This window comes from Rhea pennata, chromosome 18 (assembly GCF_028389875.1).
Source record: "Rhea pennata isolate bPtePen1 chromosome 18, bPtePen1.pri, whole genome shotgun sequence".
NCBI lineage: Eukaryota > Metazoa > Chordata > Aves > Rheiformes > Rheidae > Rhea > Rhea pennata.
Window position 1 is genome coordinate 11451746 of NC_084680.1, and position 14233 is coordinate 11465978.

Sequence of the window (14233 nt, forward strand, 5' to 3'; positions counted from 1 at the left end):
TCCTCAGATCTTGCATTGTCTCTTGTGGAGCCATCGTCCGGTGTAGTTCGATTACACTGCTCTATTTGATCATTTCTCAGGCGGTAGCAGAGCCCTGAAGCAAGGAGAATGGAGGCTGCCTGATCACGCACAGCTCACGGGCACAAGCCAGGGAACCGCTTCCTGGGAAGAAAACTTCCCACAGGGATCTTCTCCCATGGTTTTCATCAGGAGAGACTCATGCAGGGAGCAGAAAAGAGCAGAGCTCTTCTCTATAGGCATTTACACGTCCGTGTCTTCACTACACGTTCACCCTGGTAAGCCTGACACCAAAATGTCAGGGGAAAGGGTCCAAAAGAGATGGGAAGGCATCTTGAGTGAATTTTTATAAAAGGCAGTGCAAATGAGTGTGAAAATAGGTATTTTGAAAATTTTGTTTTGGAAATATCCTGGGTACCAGCTGTCCTAGCTGGTAGAAGCTCTTTTCACTGGGCCTTTAATAGCTTCATCTCAGCGGGGAGGAAGAGAGCAGGATCCTCATGAGCAAGAGGTGGTCAGAAAATCACAACAACAGGAGAGAGGAGATTGCAGAACCAGGAAAAATCCCAGCAAGGGAGACTAGTGGGCTTCTCATTGAGGAGAAAATAGAAAGTTTTTTTTTTAAATCTGAGCCCTAGTAAAGGTAAAGGGCAGAGAGAACTAGGCCACGTGAATAAAGGGCCACCATCTGGCCCTGCTCAAGGAAGGCAATGAATGGGGCTCCATCATGCCTGTGGAAGGATCAAAGTAGTCAAAACCCAACGCACAGGGATGAAGGTCACGCTGGAGCTCAGCGTGCTGCCAAGGGCGTTTCAGCATCCCAAATCTAGTCCCAGAGCGGGAAGGCCAAGCCAGCCTGCAAAGCCCTTCAAGCCCGGCTCTCCAAAGAGCTTCGTAAAGTGGCACCTTGGGCTCCCAGCAGAAGGACAGTAGCACTGCTCATTTATGGGGATGATCCACTACTTTTCTCAAATGGGAAATCTGGTTTCAGCTGAAGCCAAGAAGGGGCTGGCCAGGCAGGTGTCAGGGGGCTGGCATACCAAACTTCTGAGGAGCAAAGCCAGAGCCGAGGATACTGTGCTCCCCAACGATGGCTACATGCAAACAAGTGTGGCCAATGCTCTTTAAAATTTCACAAGCTAAATTTTGTAAAACTCACATGAAAATGCACATAAGATTGTACACCAGCTTAAGGTTTACTTCCTTTCCAGGCACCCATGGCTGACCTCTCCACACACTGCTAGGATGGACCTTGCTTGATCTTGCTCCACCATGGCTGCATGTTGCCTCTGTGCGGAAGAGTTTTGGAGCAGGAGAGGCAGGGCCAAGAGTAGCCTGCCAGCCCCGACCTGCATGACTCCTGTGCACTGAGGTCAAGTTCACAATCCAGCAGCAAGATGCTCCAGAGGAGCAGTGTGGTCTTAGGAAGAGGGTATTGGCCAAAAGCACACGTTGTGGAGCACAGAGAGACCCTCAAAGCTTTCTGATCTGCTCTCCTGTAGCAGGCTTCATTGAAAGCGTCTTGCCTGTAATCTGTGGCAGAGCTAGGATACATCTTTCAGAAAAGCTCTTGGCTCTGATTTAACTATGTCAAGCTATGGAGAGGGCACTGTGCCTTTCACTGAGTTACTTCACAGTCTGATTACTCTCCTCTTAGGGAAGAAGAAGGAAAAAAAAAAAAAAAAAAAAAAAAAAAAAAAAAAAAAAAGCTCTGTTTCTAATCTGAATTTTTCCCTAATCAGCTCCAAACTATCAACTCTTATGTGACAGATAAAAGAGCCTTCACGTTTAAGAAACCTTCCCCTAGACAGTCCCCTCTCAACCCTCCCTTTTGTTCGTGAAACCTGTGGAGTCTCTTTGGCTTTGCTCTGTGGGGCAGATTTTCCAGACCTTGAACTGTTCTCATTCCTGAATCCTTTCCAACTCTTCAGTGTTATTCTTCAAAGTCTGCATAAGACGGTGAGGATTCACAGGCTCATGTACGGTGTCACACAGGACAGATTTGTCTGTGTCTTTTGCCTTCTGTGATGCACCTCTGCAGTGTGGAGTCCCCTGGGACAGGCACTTTCCTAGAGGACAACCATACAGGGCCTCCCACTCTGGAGCTTGGAGCTCCAGTTCAATAACAAGGTTCTTGGTATTAATTATAAAATCCTTTAAAAGAGTAATAAATTAAAGCAAATTATAAATTAAAACAAAAGAAAGCTGGTGATTTCACCATTTACCCAAGTGCAAACTACGACTGTTGCCATGAAGGCCAATGAAGTCAGATGCATGTAAAAGCAAAGGAGGTGAGGGAAAAGGATCCATCCTCCCTTGGGGGCATCCTGCAGCTAACCTGGAAAAGGAGCCATTTCAGATACCGCTGCACAAAACATGGCATTTTTATTTCTGTTCTTAGAGGCTCTTTTAAAATGCCCAAATTGAGAGCTGATTCACAGCCCAGGTGACCCACCAGGATTCCCAGATGTAAGGAAGGTGATGCTTATGGTTAAGCATCTTTGAAGAAACACAGAGCACGCATCCAAATCCTGCTGTACACCCATGCCCTTGGCCTCAATGCATTGCACCTGGAAAAGTCAAGGGGAGCTTAACACTTTTTAAAGGTCCTCAGCTTTTATGGGCTATGAAACATTGATCTTAAATGGAGGTGCTGAGAGAAGTACATTGAAGATGCTCCTGTGGAGGATAGCCAGGCATGCCACCTTCCCTCCAGCTGACCTCTGGGTGCCCTTTTTCTAAACTCACTCTAAACTAGTTCGTTGATTATCCTCCTAGAAAAGAGTTGCCTGAAACTACAGGATGCTCATGAGAAATCCAAACACAAGAGCTGCACGCACAGTCCAAACATTTCCTTGGATATTTTCTGGTGGGAACACACCGAAAGCTTCATCCAATTCATTCTCAGCTGTCTGTCACTGCTAAACCTCAGCCCGGGGTCCCCTTGAACACACCCGTTCTCAGGGAAGGGCCGTATGTCAGCTCATCCCCACGGAGAGTCTGGCTCTGGCAACCCAATAGTCTGCTCCCAGCAATAACAGGGAGGAAAGGGCTGGAGAAGAAACCCTTTGCAAGGAGCAATCAAAATCCTCTTGTGGGGTCTCTGCTGATTGTGGGTGTCTGGCAAGTGATTTCAATTAAAACATTCAGCAATAATTAAGAGAAGGAGAACTTCTGTGTTACATTTTTGGTCTCTGAAAGAGAGGGATGATGCTCTTCACCTGTGCTGCCAGATACAAAGAGGCTTAGAACAATTTGAGAGGCCCTAGGTAAGCTCTGGGTTAGAAACCATTTCCAGTGTGTGATTAAGAGAGAGAGGGAGGAAATCAGGGGCCAGCAGTGCTGCTCTGAGCAGAGGAAGGGCAGGAGCCAGAGCTGTGCGATAAGCCGTTGCTGCCTGCAGCCACTCCTGGTGAACCTGGCTGTGCTGGCAAATCTGTCACGGGAGCTGGGGAGCAGGAGGACACTAGGTGAGGTGCTGCACAGGGACTTCCACCACGTGCATGCTGGTCTGAATTGATCTGGATTTGAGTTTTGCATTGGGTCTTGTGAGAAGGTTTGGTCTGGGAAGGTGTCTTTGGTGTTGGTACCTGGGGGGGGGGGGGGGATGCAATTTCCTTCCCCACCCACCCTTTCCCAGTCTCGGCACCCCCTTCCCAATTTGTAACTGGACAAGACCAGAGGCTCTGAAGCAGGCATCTGAGCTCAGCGTTTTGGGGCTTCTCATCCCCCCCCCCTCCCATCCTGGCTGCAGCCCAGGGCCGGTGGGCAGGGAGGGGGTTAACTGGCCTCTGCTCACCCCCAAAGGCCAGGCCACCCCGACCCAGCACCGCAGGGTGCTGCCACCCCGGTGGTCTCGCCGCCAGCCCCTGCTGCGACCCTCCTCACCCCAGGCCTGCGCCCGCCCCGCTCCCCTGCACCACTGCTCCCCGGGTGCCGTTCCCCCTCTCCCATCCCCGTGTTTTTTAGTTAAATTTCCCCCGCCTTAGTTGATGTCACATCCTGTTCCACAGCCATCCCCTGCTAGTAGCCAGCCCTACCAATTCCTTTCTTTCTTTCTTTCTTTTTTTTTTCTTAATCCCTGTCCTCTCCCCATCACCCCCCCCTTTTCAAGGCAAACTTTTGGCAATAGCAGAGAGAGATAATCGTTTCGTGCTCCGTTGAATTTCTCCTCGCAAATGTCTTTCAATCAGGGGAGCCATTAGGAGAGAAAAAAAAAATTGCCGGAGAGCCAGCACAGAGAGCAGAGGAGAGAAACTGGGATCCCAATAAATATGCAAAGTGAAGGCTCTGCTAAGCAGATTTCTTGCATTGCTTCCTGGGGGTGCTGAGAGCTGCCCATCCTGATTTTTTTTTTTTTTTTTAATTTGCCTATTGTTGTCTTTTTTAAATTAAAACAATAATAACAATAAAGGACCGAGAAGGCAGCGAGGCACTCGGTGATCGGCACAGGGAGGCTCGCCCGGGAGGAGAGGAGGTGATCTGTATGCAAGGTGCCTAGAACGGGGTGCAAGACATGCAACCGGCAAGCAAGCTCCTGACCCTCTTCTTTCTCATCCTGATGGGCACAGAACTAACTCAAGTAGGTGGCTCGCTTTTCTTTCCTAGCACACCCCCTCCCGCTGTCTCCCCAACGCCATTTTCTGTTAAACCCAGGGAGCACGAAAGAAAACTGGGGGAGCAAATCGCACCTCGGTGCCGCGCCTGGCCCGGCTCGGCTGGAGCCCGCGAGGGAGGTCGGGCCGCAGCCCGGCCCCGGCGGGGAGCGCGGCCGCGGCATGGGGCGCGGAGCGGGAGCCCCGAGCCCGGCACGGCCGAGGCGCTGCAGCCGCGCCGGGGCGGGGGGGGATATAACTCTACCCCCCCCCCCCCAACACACACACACACACCGAGTATTAAAAGTTGAGCGGTGGGGAGAGGCGAGGCGGCGGGGGGGGGGGGGGAGCCCCGCGGGCTGCGTCCGGCTCCGCGCCCCCTCCGCGGCGGCCCCCGCGCCCCGGCCGGCCCCGCTGCTCGCCCCCCGGGTAGCTCCGCCGCTTGGGGGGTGGCATTTAAACGTCTTTAACGCTGCTATCCGCGGCTCGCTCGTGGGAGAAAGCAGCACCTTATCCCCCCCCCCCCCATCCCAGGTTTTAATGCCTGCCTTTACTCTCCTCGCCCCCGTGGGGCTGGGGGGCAGGAAGGGGGTGCAGGAGAGAAAGTGCACAAAGAGGTGTCTTGAAAGTGGAGATAAAAGTCCATTTGACTTCTCTGAGGTGTTTGGGGAAGGGGGGGAAAGGGTGGTCTCTTGGCTTTGGGATTTTTTTTTTCCTTCACATTTGGAAAGGAAAGGAAAAAAGTAATTGCAAGAGGATGCTCTAGATTGTGGGGTTAATTGTAATGCTGCCTGGCAGCGAAAAAGAAAGAGAAAGAAGCTATAAATAGGAAGGGAATGGAGGCTTCTTAGTGTAGAGGTAATTAGCAGCTGGGCTCTTATCCTGGATGGTTTACGTAGATTATTTTTCCCCTTTCTCCTGCTAACACTGTCACTGCCCTGGGTGCTGAAGTTTCAGCAGCTAAAGCCTTTTGTCTTTGCACCCTCAGAGTATTTCTGCTGCCTGCAGAAAGAAGTGCCTAAAGTAAGAGCTGTCTACATTGCACGGAGCTCTGCAAAGAGTGGATGGGAAGGAAAAAAATCGGGGTGGGGGGGGGAAGGACAAGGCAAAGAAATCCAAGGTCTGTGCACGAGCAGGGGGCAGGAAGGTGTCAGGGCTGCAAGCGAGCGCCTGGGAGAAACCCATTGTGCGAGAGAGCATCTTCGGAGCGGCGCGCGCATGCGCCGGGCTGCACAAAGCCGCCAGGCGTCCGCCACTCGGCCGAAAGCGGCTCCTCGCTGAGCGCCGGGCACCCCGCTGATCCCCTGGGGCCGCCGCCGGCCAGCGTGTCCCCGGCATGGGGACCTGCGCCCCTCCGGCCAGATCACGGGCGCCTCCCCCAGTGCTGTCGCCCTCTCTTTTTGGCCTTCTCGGCTCTCTGCATTTTTTTTCTTTTTCCCCCCAAGGACACCGAGTTATCGCATCTCGTGCTAAGGATGCGACTGGCCAATTTCTTTCTTTCTTTCTTTTTTTTTTTTTTTTTCTTGCTTTCTCTTTTTTGTGAATGTGGCATTCAAACTTTTTGCCCAACTTGAAGTTGGGGTGGGAGCAGGGAATTAGATCTGCTCCTGAACTGTGGGACCGAGCGTTGCTAGCTGCCTTTGGTGGAGGCGCCTCCCTGCCCACTGGCCCAAGGTTTAAAGCCTGGGCTAAAACCCTGGCTTTGCAGAGCTGAGCTTTGGCCAGGATGTTTCTTGGCTTGCCGGGTCTAGCTGGAATTTGCCACCTGGAGTCAGCGGGTTCCCGCAGGCCGCCGCTCTCCGGGGGCAGAGAGCTCGCCCGCAGGCAGGCTGGCTGACTCGTTTGGCACTGCAGATCCCTTTCAGAGTTTTATCATCTCGTTTCTGTAGCACGGCCGCCAGATGCAACCCTCAAATTTGCCTTTCGTCCCAGGCACCGCCCAGGCCGGCGTCTTCCACGTTTAACCCGGTGCCAGGTTCACATCTCCGTCATGGGCGCGCGGTCGCTGCCGTTCCCGGCCGGGATCACGTCGTGGGGGCGGCTAAGGCGTCGTTGTTGGGGGCAGAGAGGTTTTGGCTCAGCGCGCCAGCATCAGCAGAGGCTTTGGGGCCTGCTGGCACCGCACGGTTGCTTTACCCATGCGAGACGTGGGGGAGCTGCCCTGGCACCCCCCATTGCACCGTCCCTCCCCGGGGCTGCCCCCAGCCCCACAGCGAGCCTCGCGGGGCAGCCAGGGACTTCATCTAGTGGCCAAAGCTCTGCTACTCCATTTTGCACCTCACTTTGGCTCTTTGTGGGTTGGTGACCAAGCCCTGGGGTGGTGAACACTCCAGCTGAGTCAGATGAGCTGATTTTTGCATGTGGCAGCTGGGTGCGGGCAGGGCGGATGCTTGCTGCTACAGGCCGCCCCGGAGCAGGGGGTCCCGTACCCCTCTCTCTTGATGTGCACATGGGGTTGTGCAGAGTGTTTGGGGGCCAAACACGCGGCTCGGTCTCCTGGGCTCCTACAGCTGCCTCTGGGGCTGCTCTCCAGGGACTGCAAAGGAGCAGAGCCAGCTTTCACTCTCCAGGAATCTGCCCCCCTGCCTTGTTTTCCACATGCAGAAGTAGATGGTGCTGCTAAAAGGACAGTAGCTTTCGGCTGCTGTAGCAAAGCCCAGGCTATCGACAGAGGGGGCCTGGGATGCCATCTGCTTGTCTGTCCATCTGTCCTGTCCTCATGCCATGCCCGGCACTTGCCGGCAGGCTGCTAGCTGTGCTGTGGTATTAGCAGGTACTTGCATTCTGCGAAGTTTTGAGGGTGCAGAGCAGGGCCAGCAGCACTTTGACCTTCACTCATCCAAAAATCATTGAAACCACACAGGAAGCAAAACAGTCCTGGAGCAGGACTTGCTTCTGCAAGTCCAAAAAAAGAAAGGGCTTTTTCTTTTTTGCCTTTCTATTTTTTTTTTTTTTTTTTTTTGGTGCCTTAAAAGCATGTTGGGTCTCTTTTGGGGCCCTTTCCAAGGGTAGGGGGAGCTGCCAGACGAGCAGGCGCTGTCCCTGGCTGCACCCCGGCCTCGGTGGGCTCCCTTGGCGCCCTGCAGCAAACTTCTTTGGGCTCCTCTTCCCCAAAGCCACCCATGCCCTGGCTCGGGCTCCCGATCGGCCCTTGCTGGCTGAGCTGGAGCCATCGGTGGGAGGCTTTGGAGTGCCTGGTTCAGTGGCTGGGCTCTTTCCTCCCCTGTCGCCAAGACACGCTGAAACTAGTAGGATTAAGCTGCAAATCTGCAGCCTGTAACAGGAGGCAGCTGCCTCATCTCATAAACCAATTTGTGTCTCATTTCACTAACTTCAGCTTTAACCAATAAAAAAAGAAAGGTAATTTTCAGCCTTGGGTCATATTTATTACTCAAGTTATCAGTCCTTGTAATCAGTATTAGCATCACTGCGTAAAGTAATACAAAACTAATTACTATCTGAGTGAATTAGATAGATGAAGGCTGTAGGCTGCGTAGACGGTGGAAGGAGCTAATTCCCGGTTGCGAGTGATAAGCGTTGGCTTTCCCTTGCCGCGATGGAACGGCGAGCGAAAGCGAACAGCAGCGCTCGCAGCAGCCGCAGGCTGGGCTGGGCTGGGCACGGCAGCCGGAGGAGCATCCCCGCGGGGTGCGTTCCTGGAGAGGGAGCGCGCGGGGCTCCCGGGCAGAGCGGGGCAGGGAGCGGCGCGTTCGGGACGGCCGAGAGGCCGGGGTCGGTCAGCCGAGCCATTCCCCGGAAAGGGGAAGGCGGCCTTGGGGAAACTGAGGCACGGGGCCCGAGCCACGTCTTAGCATGAGGAAATCCCAACAGCAGGGCGGGGAAGAGCACCTGAAAATCCTGATTCTCGCTCTTTTGTGGGCTGTAGCCAATGCTTGTGACTTCTCGCTCAGACCCAAGCCCCTAGCCGTGGGGCTTGCTTTTTTTTCCTGGTTTTTGCCCCTACAAAATTTTCTGCCCTTTCAGAAGTGGGAACAGAGCCCAGGAGTCCTGGCTCTTACCTCCCTATCTCAGCTGGGAGAAAACATTGAAAATCAGCCAAAACAGGAAGGATCTTCTGGAAAGATAAGCAGCAGGGCAATAGCACGTGTCAGCTCGCACTCCAGTAAGGTATAAAAAGTGACACCCAGAACTTTTTTGTAGCAAGCAACACTCAGAACAACTTTTAATGTGAAGGCACTTTCTGCCTGGGGGCATGGGACTGATCCAGGGAAACATGCCAGAAAAGATCATCCTTCCCAACCAAAACACTAAGTAACAGGAATCCACGGGAGCTCCCACAAAGCCTACGCTGACTTTAACGGGCTCTGACTTGGCCCAGAGGCTCTGCCATGTATTGGCACCTACGGCTAGAGCGTGGGTTTAATGTCAAGAGCAGCTTTAGCTAAACACCAATTTAGTACAAAGTGCAGACCGCGAAAGGGGATTATTCTCTTGTGATGTGACATGGAGAGAGTGTTCTTTCTGCTGCAGAATTTTTCTACTCGCCGTGTGGAAAACCAAAGGAAAAGACTGCAGCTCCTCGTGTGTGCAGGAGGAGTTGCCCCAACGTCCACACCTAGAAGTTAACTGTCCAGAGCACATCGTGCTGCCTGATGCAGAAACAGCCGCTCCGGGAGCAAAGCGCAGCTGCCCACAGGCAGGTGGTTTTACACAAAGTCCCACAGTGAGTTGGTGGTGCTCTGCAGCACCTTGCTTGCTGTTTCCAAAGCACTTTGGGGTCTTGAATTGTCTTCGGTTCTCTTTCCTTCCTTCACTTCCCCATCTATTCATCCATAACTTCCTTGTGGCAGTAGGGGAATAACTTGTTCTTCGTTGGTACAGTGATCAGAGGCCCAGCTCGAGGCCCGGGGCTTGTAGGACTGATGGTTGTATAAATAGTGACAACAGCAGAAGGGATGAGGTCACTTGGAAGTCAGACCTTGTGCTAGAGATCAGCGAAACCTGGTCCTGTGTATTGCTATCACAGTCCTGGCCTGCTGGGAGATGTCTGGCAAATACAGCAGAAGATTCCCCGTGCCCCCAAAATGATGTGAGGTTCAAAGTCTGTGGCCCTTAATGAGGATAATGTTGCCCACGCCACCTCTCAGGGTGAAGGGTGCCTCTTCTGCCGGGAGCTGCTCCCAGCCTTCCGGGTGCCCACGGGCTCGTGCGGAGAGATTTCAGCTATCTCCTGCCACAAGGCAGGCAATGGGGATGTAAAAAGGGGGGATACACTTTTGTCAAGTTGAGAAAAGGATGAGAAACTTCCTCCTCCTCGCAGGAGCAGAGCCAGAGCTCTGCCCTCCTAAAGCACCGTAATGCCAAGGGACAGGAGAGACGGGCAGTGACTGCCTCCCAGCAGCACGTTTCCTTGGGGCTGTGCTGGGATGGCCTTGGAGTCCCATTCCGAGCTTGCTGCACCGGGCAGGGCTGCGTTTTTACTGTCGGCTCCTTTGCCCATGCCTTGGAGTCCTGCACTTCTCCCTCCAGCCCAGTGCTGAGACACCCGTGCAGAGCTGCTCTGCACCCCCCGGGCTTTTGCTGCCACATCAGCTGCTGTGGTGTTCGAAGGAGCTGCTTCATCTTGCTCCCAATTCTTGGGGTCCTTTCCCCATCTATGCATGCAAAGGTGATGGTGGATGAAGGGCAGGCCCTTCTGGTCCTGCAGCTCATCTGCCTCCGTGAAATCCCCAATGCATTAAGCGCAACAGCACCTGCAAGTGCAGCAGCAATAGGGACACTTACACCTTGGTGTTGCTCAGAACTCCAGAGGTAGTAAAGAGTCAGTGGAGGGAGAGAATCCCTTAGAGGCCAGTTCAGAGCCCCTCCGTCAACTACAGAAGAGACCCTTGGAGAAAAGTAACTTGGTTCGAGTATTTAAGCAGGATCCATGAAGTTAAGCAGCACATCTATGCAGAAATGGCAGCCCCCTGGCAGAGGGCACGACGCGTGGAAGACATCTCTCAGATCTCCGGCACAGGGAGCAGCAGCAGGTGACACCTGGGGTCTGGGCTCTCCCATACACTGCAGAGCCATCGAAGGCCGTCGCGAGTGCCCTGCCAAGTTACTGAGTCCCGCGCTCCCAGGACAGGCACTTCGAGCGCTGGCAAGGGGCCTGCCACGCTTGCCTCCGTTGGTCTGGGACAGCCGGTTCACCTGCGCTGTAGGTGTTGGATATTGGCCGAGTTGCAACCTGGACGCACTGAGCCAGCTTGGGGCAACAGCAACATTCAAAGCTGTTAAAATATATAGGCAATACGTGTATTTTAAGCCAGCCAGCCAGCCCCCTCCCTTTCACCATGCAGTCGATAGGAGTCCTTTGCCCGGTGCCTAAACCATTGGCCTCTTATTTTTGGTAGCTACAGAAACTTCATCCCTTCTTCTGCGAACCAGCCAGGAGAGGGAGACAACGACCAGCGTGTAGCTCGCATGGAGGCAGGCTTGGGTTGGCCATATTTGCAAACACTGACCCTCGCGCGGCTCACTGAGGCAGACAGTTGTGTTTTGCATTACCAAGGGGAAAGCAAACCTTCCCCAGTACTGGAATTTTCCACTAAGGAGCTATTTCAAAAGACTCCGCTCTTTTCTTTTATCTCTCTTTCCTCCTCCTTCACTGCTCAGAAGAGATGCTTGCAAATGGGATCTTTTGTTTCTTGACAGGTCATCTTTTCCTGCTGTTCCTTCCCTGCTTACAGCAGTAATCTCCTCCTGGTGACACCCAAAAAGGCAGCTCTGGCCTGGGCGGGAGGGCAGACACAGCGTGGGTGGCGGGAAGAGAAAAACTCAGGGGACAGAAGGAGCATTTTTCTAAGCTAATGCCCAGTGCAATAGGAAACGAAGCGATCAGGAGGCAGGTGAACTCAGCCAGTCGGGCAAAATCAGAACCGAACGAGTGCTGCAGATATTACAAGGGAAAGTTGCTCTTTAAGGGTCAGACCTTGTTTTGCTCTGGAAAAGGCCTGTAAGTGAATGCTGTCAAGTTGAAAGGAGTAATCTGAGTCTCCTCCTCCTTGGTTTCTCTAGTGTTTCTCCTGATTTGTCTAGTGTTAATAAACGTAACGTCAGGTTTCCTGAATTAAGTTCATGTCCTTAATGGGCTTTTGTCATCTTTGTTTTGTCTTATTGCAGTGTTAGGCCTTTAAAACCCGAGAAAGTCTTAAGGACCTGAGTCATTAGGTAGGAAGGAGGTTTCCCTGCTGGCACTTTGTTAGCTCAGACACTGAAATGACGGTGGTCATTTCCCCTTTTCCCGCCCACGATGAAGCAGACACAGTGGTGTCCGGAGGTTGACTGGCAGCATCTCATTGCAAAGCAGCAACAACCACCCATTCCCTCTGACTAATTCATCACCCTTAAAGAGGAAAAACAGCCATTTCTAGGAGCCTAGTTTTGGCCAGGTCTCTGCTTTGGGTTCATGTGCTATTGATTTGCCATAGACAAACCTGATGGTTTTGAGGAAGGGCCGTAGCAAGTTCTTTGCCAGCTCAGGTTGTTTCCTAAGGGCTGCGGGCTGCAAGAGGAGAGCCCCATCCCACACACAGGCACAGGCAGTAAATGCACAAAGTCACTGAATTGGAAGGATGCAGAAGAACAACTGGTCTCTAATGTCCCTGCTGTAACTCCCATATAATAATAGCAAAGAAAAGATTATCATAAGAACTGCTACTCTTGCTTATTTCATAAACATTAGAAGCAAAAGGAACAAAAGAATTCACCTAGGTTTCTCTCTTCCAGATTATTAAACACACAGCCACTCCCTCAGCTGACATAAAAAGGTATAACACAACAGGAATCAATGCAATGGTGCTGATTAACGCTTCTGGAGCCTGGCCCACCATCCTCCCACATGGACTGGTCTGCACCGAGTGGCTGCAAAAGGCACCAGGGTCCCCTCCTGATCAGGCAGGGTCTGTGGCTGCTGCTCCTCTCTCTGTGCCTTGCTGCCCATCTGCAGAAACTTTAAGCATTATAAAGCATCTGAAGGGCATGCAAGCGAAATCACCTGCACACACTGGCAGGCAATGAATCTCTCGTTAGTCCTAGTGGAATCCAGAATAAAGCGAAGGAATGGGGTTTTTCCACCTACTCTGAACATAATTTTAAATAATGAAGTATCTGTAGATCGAATTCCCTTTATGTGTGTTTGGAGCAGACAAACACGAGAGACAAACTTTACCTCAAACCCAATTTTGAAATGTACATTAAAATGATATGTGTAGCACTCCAGTGTTTTATTTGATATGAAATCAGATATGAAATCAGGTTCTCAGATATTACGATGCTGAGCACAGTGTAAGAACCTGCTTAGAAAAGCATAGACTAAAACAGAACAGAATGGGATTTTGTGATTTCTTATAAAGATCACCAGCATTACTGGAAACATTAGCATCCAGAGCCACGCTTCAAGGAAGTGTGCAAGGGCCAACTCTGATCTCACTGCCACTGGAGCAAACCTGGTGCTATTTCGGTGAAGCTACTGGCCAGATGGGCCAGCATGGAATTATCTTGTTTCATATTCATGCAAGCAAGGAAAAATCCTTCATCTCTCACCAGCATTTATAGCCTTTTCCAAGGTCATAAATCTTTTTTCACTGTCCTGTGTGAGACTTAGTCCAGCCAGCTCTCATGGGACTGGCTACACTCGCCCTCTTCACTCCTTCTTACAGGAGTGAAGGCTTTTGCTTAGTAAGTCGGTTCCTACACTCACAGCATGAAATACCTCCCAAGTGTTGAGCACCTCCTCAGGCAGCACAGCACGAGTTGATGCACAGGTTTCTCCATGGAAAGGATGCCTAGAAACAGAGGAGCACTGGGATCTGGGCTTTGCACAGCTAGTTTTGGAGTTCAAAGTAGGACAGTATCTGTTTCTGAGTCCAGGAGTATCTTCTCACTGATTTCAGTCCAGAAGATTGACCTGTCATCTGGCTTACTTAGCTGGAATAGAGCCACTGTTTAGTGAACAGAGGGGGAAAAGGCAGAGGTGGCACAGCTCAGGACACCGGGAGCCAAGGGAAAGCATTGGCATTTCGAATACTGCAGCCTGCTAGATGCACCAGCCGCTGACTCTCTGCTGCCGCGTTCTCGGAGGGATGGGATCAAATCTGGCATCAGCATTTGCACGCCAGCTCGTCTCTTTTTCTCCACCTGGTGGACTTGCTAAATGTGCTTTCATTTCAGCGCTCTGCTGAAGCTTCCCTGTGCTCTCTGTAGCTTTGCTCTCCCCAGTCCTCTTTGCCCAGAGCAGCGGCATTGAGGCTGTGCTGGGGAGATCCTAAGCTCAGGGCCTGTCCCAGCTAGGTGAGACAGGCTAATCTATGGAGCAAATGCATTTCATGACACAGCTCCCCGGTCCCCAAGAGCCAAGGCTGGTCTCCCCAGAGCCCTGATTTTCCCATATTGTCTGGGAAACAGATCCCTGCATCCAGACTCCCCCTCTTGGCCAGTGCCCAGCCAGAGGCCTGGGTGCTGGGTGGCAGGGAAGAACTGGTGGGCCAAGGCCACCAGGCACACCTCGTGCCCATCCTGTATCGCTCTCCAGCACTGCAGGAGCCGGGATGGGGCTTGGAGCCCACCTCCCTGCAGAGCACACCATACGGAGAAATGGCATGAAGGAGGCAATT

At 52.3% G+C, this 14233-nt stretch overlaps 1 protein-coding gene across 1 annotated transcript in view; it reads left to right on the plus strand.

The window, feature by feature from the left end:
- The first annotated feature begins 4430 nt into the window (after positions 1–4430).
- Positions 4431–14233, plus strand: part of OLFM1 (olfactomedin 1) — a 36226-nt gene continuing 26423 nt past the window's right edge. Inside the window, exon 1 of the mRNA XM_062590707.1 lies at positions 4431–4600. Coding sequence (XP_062446691.1) covers positions 4535–4600 — 66 coding nt within the window. The 5' untranslated portion in view covers positions 4431–4534. The remainder of the gene's footprint in view (positions 4601–14233) is intronic.